The sequence below is a fragment of the Epinephelus moara genome, chromosome 7 (assembly GCF_006386435.1).
Source record: "Epinephelus moara isolate mb chromosome 7, YSFRI_EMoa_1.0, whole genome shotgun sequence".
In the NCBI taxonomy this organism is placed as follows: Eukaryota; Metazoa; Chordata; class Actinopteri; order Perciformes; family Serranidae; genus Epinephelus; species Epinephelus moara.
Genome location: NC_065512.1, coordinates 14,940,212 through 14,954,208, shown reverse-complemented (window position 1 = coordinate 14,954,208; position 13,997 = coordinate 14,940,212). Strand labels below are relative to the sequence as shown.

General features: G+C 43.6%; 1 protein-coding gene across 1 annotated transcript in view; it reads left to right on the top strand.

Annotated features, from left to right (window-relative positions):
* impg2a (interphotoreceptor matrix proteoglycan 2a) overlaps positions 1–13,997 on the top strand; it is a 37,339-nt gene that overhangs the window by 15,655 nt on the left and 7,687 nt on the right. Inside the window, exons 12-19 of the mRNA XM_050049671.1 lie at positions 485–528; positions 3,034–3,229; positions 3,526–4,799; positions 5,553–5,840; positions 5,925–6,144; positions 9,298–9,508; positions 10,785–10,973; positions 13,211–13,412. Coding sequence (XP_049905628.1) covers positions 485–528; positions 3,034–3,229; positions 3,526–4,799; positions 5,553–5,840; positions 5,925–6,144; positions 9,298–9,508; positions 10,785–10,973; positions 13,211–13,412 — 2,624 coding nt within the window. The remainder of the gene's footprint in view (positions 1–484; positions 529–3,033; positions 3,230–3,525; positions 4,800–5,552; positions 5,841–5,924; positions 6,145–9,297; positions 9,509–10,784; positions 10,974–13,210; positions 13,413–13,997) is intronic.

Sequence of the window (13,997 nt, the reverse complement as noted above, 5' to 3'; positions counted from 1 at the left end):
ATGTGAAGAAATTGAATGATGTGATAATGTCTATAGCATCTCCTCCTCCTGTGAGATTTCTCCCTGCTCATGTGTTTGAGAAAATGCGTGTCATTAGTTAGCGAGCGCCCCTGGAGATGAATGCCATCTGATGCTCACATTAATTATAAGCTTGGACATGTGAAATGAGGGCTAAACACTCTCATATGGCTGACATGTGTATCTGGGGAACTTGAAGGCACTTCTTGGCTTTGTTTTTCTGCCTTGGTGGCGTTGCAGTAATAGCCTTGGCCCCACAGCGGCTGATATTCGCTCCAGATTTTAGCTCTGATTTGTAGATATTTACCCCTGAAGGTAATGCTGTCAAATAGAAAGCTGTCGGTGCTGAAATGGCACAAAAGGATTCTGCAGACTCCTGCAGGCATGATTATTTTTGCTATTTGGCCCATTTGCATATTGTGTGTCAGTTTATATTAATATTTGTTTCCCCCCACTGGTTCCACAGTGTCTGAGGCCCCTGAGTCTGTCAACGCTGCAGACGGAGCCGCGGTGAGTTACCTCCACAGCTATCATGACAACAATCTCTCTCCGTGCTCTCCAGCTGCTTCGAGCTCCACAAAGCTGGTTCATCACTTTTGTTTAAGGAAGCTCGACAGCTGTAGTATGAGTGATGTTGCGATAACCTGTAACTGGCTTTGTGATGTTATCCAGACCCACACCAGTGCAGGTAGGGGATGAGATCACCAGTAAGGATGAAGTGAGGCTTTGAGGATTAGTTTGGCTCTTGCTATTATAATCCACTGCTATTCTGGGGCAAAAGCTACAGCGAGTGCGCCGCACCACAGCGAGCGACGAGGAGAGACAGCACATATGAGTTTTTTCACACAAGTAATACCATCCAAAGTCTGTCTTTATTTGTGCTGTCTTGTGGTCGACTGTGTGCTTTGATGGTAATCAGAGTTTGGGTTGCACTAAATGTGTCTGCTGGTTCACTTTGTAGCTCAGCTTGCTAAGTGATTAATTTGACTCATTATACGAGTTGGGAGAGTTTGGAAAACTTCTCATCAGTAATTGATTCACAGGCAACAGAGCAGAGCTACTGTGCCACCGAAGCACTTTGCTGCCCTGGTTAGGATTTGGATCATTTTTGTTTCGGCTGCTGTTTTTTCGAACTCTTTATGAGTTGATATTAAAGTGTATGACGCCTGCTGTATGCCACCAAAATAATTAGACTTTTAACAGCTCAGCCAATACATGAATCAATAGCTGTTGCACATTTATTAATTGAATTTGCATCTATGTAATTCATCAATAACTCAGAGTAAATCTGGTGTGCAGATATGAAGCAAGCTGAGCACACTTCCAGTAAAGGTGGATGAGAGCAGTTTGCCTTTAAAGTTTTCACTGGAAGCAGCGATGACAATATTGGACAACAAATCCCTTGGCAGTGATTACGAACCAAAAGTGAGATGTACAAGAGACCAAACATATTGAAATAATCAGTTTGTGACAATAACAAGGAAACTAAATTCCCAAAAGTATTGGTCAGTTAGCTGGAAACAAACAGAGTGTCACCAGTGAAAGATCAACCATCATGGAAAATACAACAGAATAATTAATCAAAGACATAAAATCCGCAAGAGTGAAACTAAAAAGAGTGAAACACATGACAATTTTCCCAACAGTGGTTCAAGAGTGTTGCATGCGCAGCACTATGAGCAACACATCAGCCGCGTTTGTGTTTTGGCCGATTGTTTACATGACAGCGGCATTTTTGGTGCCTGAAAACGCAACGTTTTGAAAACGGGTTCCAGAGTGCAATTTTTTGGAAACGGCAGCGTCTCCGTTGTCATCTAAACTTGCAATATGCAGTTCCTCTGAAAACGGAGACTTTTAGCACATGCGCATTATGGTTCCAGTCACTAGGCATGTGCGAGAAAGTTGACCGTCACAGCAACAATGCCGAGCTCTGTTTGTGCTGCTCACCCTGTTGATTTGAAGTGAAGTGTAGATCTGTTACTGTAGCAACTCCACCTCGTCGTCCATCCAGACAAAAGTTATCTGTGCATGNGTGTGAACAGGGATCGTTTCAATAACGTCGTCATATAAACGCAGAAGTTTTTTAAAACGCAAAGGACAGACTTTTCTGTTTTTAGAGAAACCGTTGTCGTCTAAACAGGGCCTTACGGTGCTTTCACACCTGCCCTGTTTGGTTCGATTCAATCGAGCTCAAATTCGTTTGCCCCCTAAGTGCGGTTCGTTTTGGCAGGTGTGGACACAGCAATCGCACTCATGTGAAAGCAGGACCGAGACCTTCTTGAAGAGGTCGCCTCGGTCCGGTTACAAACAAAGTCTGGTGCGGTTCGTTTGTGGTGAGAACGTGTTCCGACCTCGATCTGAACCAACTGCAGTCATATGACACATTGTTTGGGTTAAACATGAGCATGTTACAGTCCTGGAGGATTATTAATGTGCACCTCCTCCTGTACTGCCTTAATATGCACATTCAGCACCTCCAATGCATCAAAACATTGTTTTCTAGATGGAGCCTTTTTGAGTGGTCTCAGTTTGGTTATTTGGTCCGCACCAGGGTTCGATTGACAGCTTTCACACCAGCCCAAACAAATTGTACTAACTGCGCAAACAGACCTGAGTTTGTTTTGATCAAACCAAACAGGTTAGGTGTGAAAGCACCCTTAGAAAACTAGGTAGTATATTAGCATGGTTAGCAGTTAGCTGATTGTAGAAAAATCACAAATTAACAGTCACAAAATACATGATTAAAAAGTACCTTTGGATAATTTAATAAAAAGATAAGATAAGTATTTCCTTATGTGCCTATCATATTCCAGCGCACAGTTAATTTGTCTTTTGCTTTAACTTTACAGTTCAGTCTTTGTGATAATTTAATTCAAAGTGTACCAACAGCAGGCCCCCTGATTGGCCTGACCTGTAAACACAAAACAGCTGGCCGATCAGAGTTCCTCTTGCATGGCACACTCTAAGTGAAACAGGGCCAGAAAGTTGAGGTATTAAAGCCTGTTTGTGATGCAGATTAATGCTGCCGATGAGTCAACGGACGTCATGATCCTGGAAGAGGACACAGAGGATGTCAACAAAGATGATGTCCTGCCCGAGCTCTCTGAAACTAACACAGTGTCCGCAGCAGAAAATGACGTAATTGTTCTGGAGGAGAGTGTAGTTGTGTCTCCTGCTCCTGTCCTGACCACGAGTGCACCTCAAGCTGGCAGTGAGTGTTTATCCTGAACACAAGCAGACATTCAGTCATGCATTTTATCCCCCTGTGGTGTTTTTCTCTTTCACCTCTACCTTTTCTTTTATTATTTCCATTTTTGTAACACTCTTGCAGTCTTGCACTTCTGACTGCTTTATGTTTGCACTAAAACTACTTCTCAGGAGATATACAGATGATTTCTGTACCTCTCAGGTCTCATTTTGTCGATCTTAGATTAAATGTTTTGTCTGTGGGCTCTGGAAAAATGTTCCCAGATTGAGCTGAGTTTCTTCTCGTCTTTGTTTTCCCAGGCATTGAGGAGGAGGGTCTGTTACCAGGGGACACTGTGCAGACTCCTGCTGTAGAAAACCCCCCACCAGAGGAACTCCCAGCTGAGCTTCCCTCCCCTGAGCTGCCAGAGGACCTCATGCTGCCTGAACCACCAGTGGAGGTCGAGGCCTCTGGTTCAGGCACAGCCAACGTGGAAGACCTGCTCCAGCCATCTACACCCACAGAAGAAGTGTCTGTTGAGAAGACTGGATCAGAAGATGGGCTGATAATAGAAGATGTCCCCATAGATGCAGATGCAATCTCTGAAGCTGAAACTGTGGATGTTGAGGTTGCGGCAATTGAAGAAGAACCTACTACTACTACTCTGGAAGAGGCAGAGGCAACTCTGGAAGAGGCAGAAGCAACCCTAGATGAGACAGAGGCAACTCCGGAAGAGGCAGAGACAACTCTAGATGAGGCAAAGGCAACTCTAGATGAGGCAGAGACAACTCTAGATGAGGCAGAGGCAACTCCGGAAGAGGCAGAGGCAACTCCGGAAGAGGCAGAGGCAACTCCGGAAGAGGCAGAGGCAACTCTAGATGAGGCAGAGGCAACTCCGGAAGAGGCAGAGGCAACTCTGGAAGAGGATGAGGCAGAGGCAACTCCGGAAGAGGCAGAGGCAACTCTGGAAGAGGCAGAGGCAACTCTGGATGAGGCAGAGGCAACTCTGGATGAGGCAGAGATTCCAGAGGAGCTAGAGATCTCTACAATCGCAACTGAGACCACAGAAGAAGAAGGCCTACCTGCCCTGGTCCCTCCTCATGATGCTGTAGATGTAGCGAGCGAAGCATCAGAGCTGGAGGCTGCAGAAACAGGTCTGCTTCCTGTTGGTGAAGACTCGGTGGAGGGCACAGAAGAAGACTCAAACCTCACAGATGTTCCGTCCGCAGATGAGGAAGTTAACCCAGAAGAACCTGTGGAAGACGCAGAAGTCAACGTGATGGTGACGTACCCTGAGGAACCTGTATTTGAAGAGGGTGGCATGGACAGCGAGGGACAAGAGGTGAAGGAAGCTCCCGGAGCTCCATCTGTAGAGGAAGTAGGCCCAGCAGCTCCAGAGATCTCAACAGAGGATCTGACAGAGGATGAGATCTTGCTGGTTAACAGAGATGAACTGGAGCCACCAGTGACAGATTCTCTGATCCCTGCTGAACCAACTGCCCTGTCTCCAGAGAGGGAGTCGCCTTTCACCCGCATCTCTGACGTCAACCCTGCCCCTGAGCAACCTGACATCATCATCCCTTCAGTGGTGGAGGTAAAGCAAAATTATCTGCCCTAAGGTGTCAAAGGGCAGCATGTCCATGTGCGCCTAGCCACTGCTGGTGTGGGGTTGTACATGTAAAATAATATGGGTGGCTGTTTTGATGCGTGATGTTCAGCGCCGTTGTGTTTTTGCCTTAAGTCTCAAACTTCTGATGTTCTCAAATATAAAGTCTGGAGCGGCTTCATAGATAATGATGGAAGCCTGATTTTGTTAAACCACAGAATGCTTTTCTTTTTAATACCCAAATGAGCTTTATTCTATTGTAGTGTTCTCAGCTCTGACACAGAAAATGTACCCATATACTCAGAACATTCCCCTGGGTGCTCTCAGTGTCATCTAGAACATCTTTCCTAATTCATTGTCTATGGAGCAGCTCCACACTTGATGACATTACAAATTTGAGTTTTAGCACTTCAGTTTCTGGATTTGGGAGAGAGTTGCTCACATTTACTATTTTTTTGGATGAAGTAACCATTGTTATGTCCCAGTTAGAAATAAACTATGCGTGCCAATACCCATACTACCATACTATTTAGTATGCCAGGAAAAGATTAAGTATTTCCCAATACATAGTATGTCAAATGCAGTATGCCAAAAACACCAGGATGTTCTACTACATCCAGTCAGATTTTACAGCATGCAAGCCAGCATGCTTTTCTGGCTATTCTGACCCACAATCCCTAACCCACACCCAAAATAACTCTCCCCACAATCAATCTTTCAAAACTTTTTTTTTTACCCCAGATCCAGACCACTAACAGCGGCTTGGATGATGCCACCAATGGAGACCAGGACTATGATGTGATACATTATGGTTATGGTTTGATTAACCACACAGAGGAGGGCAGTACTGGCTTCCCGTTTGGTGTGGCACACGGCACAGACCATGTCAGTCTTGCCATGCCTGTGAACCCTGGACGAGCACTGATGGTGTTCTTCAGCCTGAGGGTGACCAACATGATCTTCTCCGACGATCTCTTCAACAAGAGCTCCCCAGAATACAAAGCTTTGGAGCAGCGCTTCATAGAGCTGGTAAACGTCTCACATTTACCATACTTGTGGTTATCAGTGTTCCCACTGTTGTGTTGTAACATCCAACTGTACATCTTTTCCCAGCTTGTGCCCTACCTGCAGTCCAACCTGAGTAACTTTGAGAACCTGGAAATCCTGAACTTCAGGAACGGGAGCATTGTGGTCAACAGCCGGATGAAATTTGGCAAACCTGTGCCACAAAGCGTCACCACTACTGTCTATCTGATCCTGGAGGACTTCTGCAACACAGCCTACCAGACCATGAACCTGGCCATCGATAAGTACTCACTGGACGTGGAGTCAGGTAGGTTCTCATCGATGTACACTGTGATGTTTTTACGAAAGCGCTGGGCAAGAACAACTGTAATAGTTTGAAGCTTATGTCAGATTTTTCTTAAAGAGGTAGTTCGGATTATTTCTATGTTGGGTTGTATGGGGTACTTATCCATAGTCAGCATATTACCTACAGTAGATGTTGGTTCGGCTCACCCCTAGTTTGGAGAAGCAGGCTGGAGTCTACCACAGAGAATAAGCAATATACTGCTGTGGAGGGGGGAGAGCATTATTTTAGCCACCTAAAAAAATTCCACCAAAAAACCTTTCCTTTAGACATCCTGCTCCAAACAAACAAAGAAAAGTTCAGTTCTCAGGAGGATATACTGTCTGTGGATAAGTACCTCATACAACCCCATTTAAAAAAATCTGAACAACTTCTTATAAGGAACTTTATCCTTTTCTTGCAGAGAGTTGGATTAGAGGATTGTCACCACTTTCATGTCTGTGCAGCAAATATAAAGCTGGAGCCAGTAGACAGCTATCTTAGCTTAGCATAAACACTGGAAATGGGGGGAAACAGCAAGCCTGGCTGTCCAACAAATTTGCCACCCAGCACCTGAAAAGCTTTTGAAGTTGCTGGGCCGAGAAGTAGTACCGCTCATAACCCCCTGTAGAACTACAAACTGTTGTTATAAACAAACTAGTTAGTCAGGCTAACTGTTTCCCCCTGTTACCAGTCTTCATCCCATGCTAAGCTAACTGGCTCCTGGCCCCAGCTTCATAATGAAACTAAATATGAGACCGGGTTTGATCTTTTCATCCAACTCTCAGCAAGAGAGCATGTTTCCCAAGATGTTGAATCATTTCCTTAATGGGTGTAACTTCAATGAGTCAGTATTGAAAGACATGTTAGTGTGTGAGGAGGCCTGGGAAAACAGGTGTCGAATCCCTGACGTGACTCTTATTGATCTAAAGAGGTGAATGTCACGGTCACATCAGCTGGGTTGAGATAATCAGGGCTTCCCTGGACTGCAGCCAAGTTGACACATGCAGCATCATTAACTGCACTGTGACCGACTGATTACTGTGTGCAGCTCTGGTTTCACACAGTGTGTGTATTTTATCGCCTCCAGTTTTCATAATGAGGCTCAATTATGGAGCCAGCGTGACATTTCTGTGCTCTTTTTTGAAAAATGTCTTCATGTGGTATCGATCTCCATGCTTCTGTGTATGAGAACATCATCAGTTGTAATCACCCATTCATAATATCAGTGATTCATGCTTGTGTTTATAATCATGACTGAGCTGCTGTAATCTGTCAGAGTCACAGCCAGCGCACAATGCAGGATCCCAGCATGCATTGGGGCTGCATTAGATTGGGAGGAAGAATGGCCTTTTATGTGTCTGTCTATTTTGGGGACAAAAATATTGTAGTCAGGTAATTTAAAAAACATCAACTACAATTTAGAATCTTGTGTTCAACAATAGGCTGTTATTTTTACCAGTACAGCAACACGTGGCTGGTATTGTTTTCACCTTGTAAGTCTGTGTGTGTGGGTGTGTTTGTGCATGTCATCATGACAAAGTGTTGTCCTGGAGACAGATTGAAGTGGGAACTGCAACAGAAGTGGTTTTGAGTACTCTGCCAGGTGATAATATGTCTGCAGACAGATTTTGTTACCGCAATAGCGTCACAACTGTGCAAAACTCAGTCATAAAAATTTACAAGTGTCTTGCTGAGATGATAATGAAGGCTGAGCTTTAAGATAGGTGTGGTCCAAACAAGTGCACCAGAAGTAAAGGGGTATGACATAGGGAAGTTGTCATTGCCCTGTACCCACATTTGTTCACAGCCACTTCCCAGTTTTAATCAATCATTCCCTTTCACTGGTCCAACCCAGTCTGGGGCAGTGATTCCCAGCTGGTCCAGGCACAGGGTCCAGATAGCTCCTTACTCATTAGTTCAAGGTCCACACACTTTAACACGTATGGCGTTGTCAAGCTAGTTTGCTGTTTCTGTCACTAAAAGGACAGCTAGTACTCCTTAAGTCAGTCACTGCACAGCAAGAAATGACACTTCAAAATAACAGCCCTGTGCTGGAAATTCACTGCACTTAAAAGTAAAATGTGTTTTTTATGAGCTTGACACATTTGTGAGTCACTTGCGATCCATTCAGAATGGACCACCAGTTGGGAACCACTGATCCAGGGCATATTGAATTAATCTGGCACACTTCATCTGTTTCATCAAACTCACTTCCCGCATGCAATTACACCATACACACCAATCTTGCGCCGCAGCATCTCAAGATGGTCTCTAGTATTGAATTGAGTTTGTTTACTGTTGTTTTATTTTGGTGTAATTTAAAAGAAAAGTATGCTTATTGGCTTTACTGCAGAGAGTTGGGTGAGAAGATACTTTTTTCAGGTCTGTATGGCTACTGTCAGCAGCCAGTTAGCTTACCTTAGCATAAGGACTAGGACCAGCTTGCTTGGCTCTGTCTGATGGTATAAAATCAGAGTAACGTGATGTCTAAAACTCATTTGTTAAAATGTTATATCTAATTTGTTTTATCAAAGTCTAAAAATGTCAATTTTTTGAGGTTTAGAGGCGCTGGTAGGAGAAATTTGTTAACTTAAAACAGAGCCAAGCGAGCTGTCTCCCCCTGTTTCCAGTCTTTATGCTATGCTAAGCTAAGCTAAACAGCTGCTGATTGTATATTTGTCTTACAGACAAGAGAGTGGCATCAATTTCCTCATCTAATTCTCTGCAAGAAAGCGCATAGGCACATTCTTCTTCTTCTTCTTCTTCTTCTTCTGTCTATATCCCTTTTATTATGTGTGGGTATTATGGGAGTGTTGGGTCGGTAAATGAGAGCCATGTACATGTGTTTTATGTTATGATTGTGTCCATTTTACCGAAGTGTGTTGTATGTTTTGTGTTGGACCCCCTCGAAAACGAGATGGTTCATCTCAAGGGGCTATGCGGTAATAAAACTTTGTGAAATTTCCCAAAAATGTTGAGCTTAGGTCTGTGCTAGTCTGCATATTGATGATTCTAGATCTTTTGAGATAATAGACGTGAAAGAATTGATACGCCTCTTAAAAAAGCAGATCACCTGCTTTTTTCAGTTTCTTCTGATGCCTTTAAAGTTAACACCTCTGCTTCTTTAATTTCCAGGTGACAAGGCCGACCCTTGTAAGTTCCAGGCGTGTAACGAGTACGCGGAGTGTAAAGTGAACAAGTGGTCGGGGGAGGCGGAGTGTGTCTGTAATGCCGGCTACTTCAGCGTGGACGGCCTGCCTTGTCAGAGTATCTGTGAGCTGCGCACTGACTTTTGCCTCAATGACGGCAAGTGTGACATCATCCCCGGCCAGGGAGCCATCTGCAGGTGGGTGGGGATTAGGGGGAAGTGATTTGTGATTGTGTGTGTGCTGGGAAAGTGTGTCTGAGTTTGCAGGTTTGCAAGGCCAGTGCTTCCTAACAGAAACAGATTGTCAACGGTTCATGCACGAGGCTTAGCTTCCCGTTTTAAAATCAGTTTGTTTGACTGGATGTTGATCATACGAAGGCAGATGATGTCCAGTGCACCCTAAAAGCCTTTCTTTTATCCGCCTTTGGGTGTCAAAATGTGCTCTAGCTTGAAGAATTATAATCATAACCAAATACATGGAATAGAGATTTAGTTTTACACCTTCATTGGCTGCAAATACCAATTAACTGTCTCCAAACTTTTATATTTTCTGGCCCAGATCAAGATTGTTTAAAAGAAAATCATGTCAACATTTTTAGTCAGAGCTCAAACCTTTGGCAGTTTACTATACTAATCTAATTGTGCCCTTCAGCATTCAATGTACTATACATAAATAAGAACAATGAGCACCATTTGTGGCGGCATAAATACTCAGATTTGTTTAATACTGTGATTTATTTTTTAGCTCCAGGATGCATATTATCACATTTTTGTTTGGTGAAATACTGTTTATTATATAGTGTTGCAGCCCTCTTTTATTTCCGTTATTATCTACAACATTTCTAAGGCTTAAAATTACGCTGTGTGTGTGTTTTTGTGGGTTTGTGTACGTGTTTTCATGTCCAAACAGACATTTGCGTGGTAAGATGATGTGCCAGTACTCCAGATCCGTGACAGAAACGTGTCCTCTGGTTTGGTTCAAGCTCTGTTGTATGTGGTGCACTTGAAATTGAATAATTATGAACAGACAGATAGGAGGCTGTGTGCCCAGATGAGTGCTAACCTTTGTTTCACACCCTCTACCACATCATAAAACATGCAAGCAGCTCCAGATGCTGTTGGATTGTTGTTTACTCCACGCCATCCAACCTAAAGTGCTGCATCGTTCCATGGAGACAGGAAACAAACATTTGAAGAGTTAGTTTATTCCAAAACATTTCTGATTTAACGACACATACGGAACATTATAATTGTTATTATTAACTATGTCAAGACACAATACGAACATGATCAAGTCATTCATTTCTACATTCTTTAATTATTCAAGACAATAAAAACCAGGAACAGCGATGAGGATGTTGTTCTTCCACAGTTTCCTGAGTGCTTAAGAGTTTTAACAAGGATTCAGTCTGTGTTCAATTTTTGTTTCTGAGTGGAAATTGTTTTAGCTGACAAGGTTTAATCATCACCTCAGGTGTCGTGTCGGGGAGAACTGGTGGTACAGAGGAGAGCACTGTGAGGAGTACGTGTCCGAGCCGCTTGTGGTTGGCATAGCGATCGCCTCAGTAGCGGGATTCCTGTTGGTAGCCTCCGGAGTCATCTTCTTCCTCGCCAGGACGTTACGGGACCAGTATGACAAGGATGAGTCAGAGGACCCCATACGGTGAGGCAAACCACCCACGAATCATGAGTTAGATCTGACATCTAATCCATGTTATTCTCACTGGGTCTCTCCAGTTTTTAGATTTAGATTTTGTTTACTTATCAGTAAGTGACACAGTGGAGATTTAAACAGATCTTTTGCTAAGCCCTGCCCCCCCCATATGTGCTGTTGTCGAGCCTGTCAAGCTTTCGCCACCACATGTCAAGAGGGGGTTTTCAGTGACATCAGTAAGAGATAGTCCAAAGGAAATGATAGCACAGTTTTGTTATAATAGTCCTGAAATATCAGAGCAAAGTAGGCAACACAATAGGCTGCATGTTGGTGCAGTCGTTAGCATTGTTGCCTCACAGCAACAGGGTTCCTGGTTCAAACTCAGGGTGGGGAAACCCCTCTGTGTGGAGTTTGCATGTTCTCCCCATGTCAACGTGGGTTTTCTCCAGGTACTGCAGCTTCCTCCCACAGTCCAAAGACATGCAGGTTAATTGGTGACTCTAAATTGTCCATAGGTGTGAATGTGAGTGTGAATGGTTGTCTGTCTCGATGTGTCAGCCCTGTGATAGTCTGGTGACCTGTCCAGGGTGTACCCCGCCTCTCGCCCAATGTCAGCTGAGATAGGCTCCAGCACCCCTGCGAAATGAATGAGTTCGACTGAACCAAACTGGTCTGAGTCTGCAGCTGCCTGGACCAGAGAGCAATGTGAAACAGAAGAGCGCTCACTCTGCTGCAAAATCTGGGGACCAAAATGTCCCTAAAAGTACACTGCACGCCCTCTGACAAAAAGAAGAAAAATTCTGCTCAACTTGAAGAATCACAGTCGTCTAAGGGGTCTCAGACTTATGATGCAAATTGACTTTCAGGGGGCAGCCCTAGTATGAGCATTAAATCAAAAACAGCTTGCTAGGCTGCCCACATGGGATCAAGTCCTCAGATATGAGGATCACGTATCAACAAACCAGCATACATCAGTATTAGCCTAATTTTATGCATGATCAATGATGATAAAGATACTGAAAAATGATATTGCAGTGCAAAAATAGCATAAAGTCAATATTTGAGAGACCTCCTAAAATTTCACAAATCATGTTTTCAGGTGAGCTAATGTCTTATTCAGAGGAGCCAAGCGTCCCCTGGCTCCACTGTCGTTTTTTCACCCTGACTGTATTTCATCTTCTAGTAATATTTCCAAACATAACAAATATGTCAGGCTGAATTTAAAATATGTGCACAAAACTTTCACAAGAGACCCAAAATATTTCTGTTGGACATGAAGGTGCATCATGTTGCGTCCAAAAATGTAGCCTTGGGTCTGAATAGATGTGCAATTCACATGTAGAACAAGCAGAAACAGCATATACTTTATACAGTATATGTGACTCTGACACTCACATATATATTAAAACTCTCTATATATTCTATATAAATATAACCTACACCACACTGCTTTGTAAAATAAACAGTATGTGATGAATTAACCTGTCAGATTCTTGCTGTTAAATATATTCCTTGACATAAGCAAACTTTACGTTTCTGTTTGATAGTGAACAGAAACGCTTAAATTTAGTCTGTTTGAAGTTTTCTCTCCTCCACAAGATCGTTTTAAGATTAAAGGAGCCTGGTTACTTTCTTTAGGGGACCGAATAAGTTGAGACATGCCATGACTGCATCCCCAGTTAGACAGCCAAATTTATCCACACCACCATCCCTGTACTCCTCTGCACTCACAGCAGGAGATCCACCTCTCTGTGCCTGGGTATCTATTTACTCCTGTCCTGCTTTAAGCCCTCTGTTACCTTTTGTTTTGCAGACACAAAGACACGCAAAGTATCTGTTCACCATCTATCTGTGTGTGTGTGTGTGTGTGTGTGTGTGTGTGTGTGTGAGTGAGTGAGTGAGTGAGTGAGTGAGTGAGTTAATGAGTGAGTGTGAGTGTGAGTGTGTGTGTGTGTCTGGCATGCTTCCCAGAGCAGCCTGTGGAGAAACACTGTTAACCTAAGCCAGTTAACTGATCAGATATGGTGCTGATCTATTTCCAAAAAGCCTTAAACACCCAACACAATAGGCTCTCTGTTAGTGTGGACTCAGGCAGTAACTAAAGGGACTTATCCAAGGTTAATGAAGGTTAATCAGTCATAACCACTGCAGCTCAGTTTTCTTTTCTGGCTTTCTACATGACGTGTTGCTTTGTTTATCGTCCTGGCTCCATGCTGTGACTGAGTTATTTGTGCATTGCTCCACAGGCGAGCAGAGAGTCTCCCGTCTCTGGAGAGGGCGACCAAGTACAACCCCATGTATGAGAGTGAGGCCACCACAGGCTACAGCCACTACTACCGCCGCTACCCTGAAGCTCCTGTGTACAGCAGCGCCAGCGCTGAGGCCTCCACTGATTTCAGCAGCGAAGAGATACGACACATCTATGAGAACAGTGAACTGACCAAAGAGGTGTGTGTGTGCTGCTGTTCACTGGTCGATTTAGAAGAAGCTGTATTGTTGTTGTATTGACATTTTAAATAAGTGATCACAGAGGAAGTTAGAGATGATCAGTGGTGGCAGAATACTTATATTTACTTACTTATATTTTGAGTTAAGTTACAAGTAAAATTTATGCACTCAAACTTTACTTAAAGGGAAACTTCAGTACTTTTTAACTTGGACTCTATTTTCTCATGTTCTTGTGTCTAAGTGAGTAATATGGAGTTTTTAAAACTGGTCCAGTATTGAGAGAGATGAAACTGGCTGCAATGTAAACCCTATGGGCAATTGACCTTTTGCTAAGCCCCAGCCCTTAGGTGATGGTCCTGCAAGCTGTCAGAGTAAGCATGGAGCCCTCACTGTAACTAACTGCACTCCTTGAAGAAATATTATCATATTTTTGGAGAAATGAAAGAGTGATTCCAGAGAGAAGCAGACAGAGGGGTCTACAGTCTGTGTTTGAAGGATATATCCAGGATGTCAAACTGACTCAGCAGCAACAACAGGTTAAAAAGACAAAGATAGTTAGAAGCTAAAGCCGAACTATAGGCTACA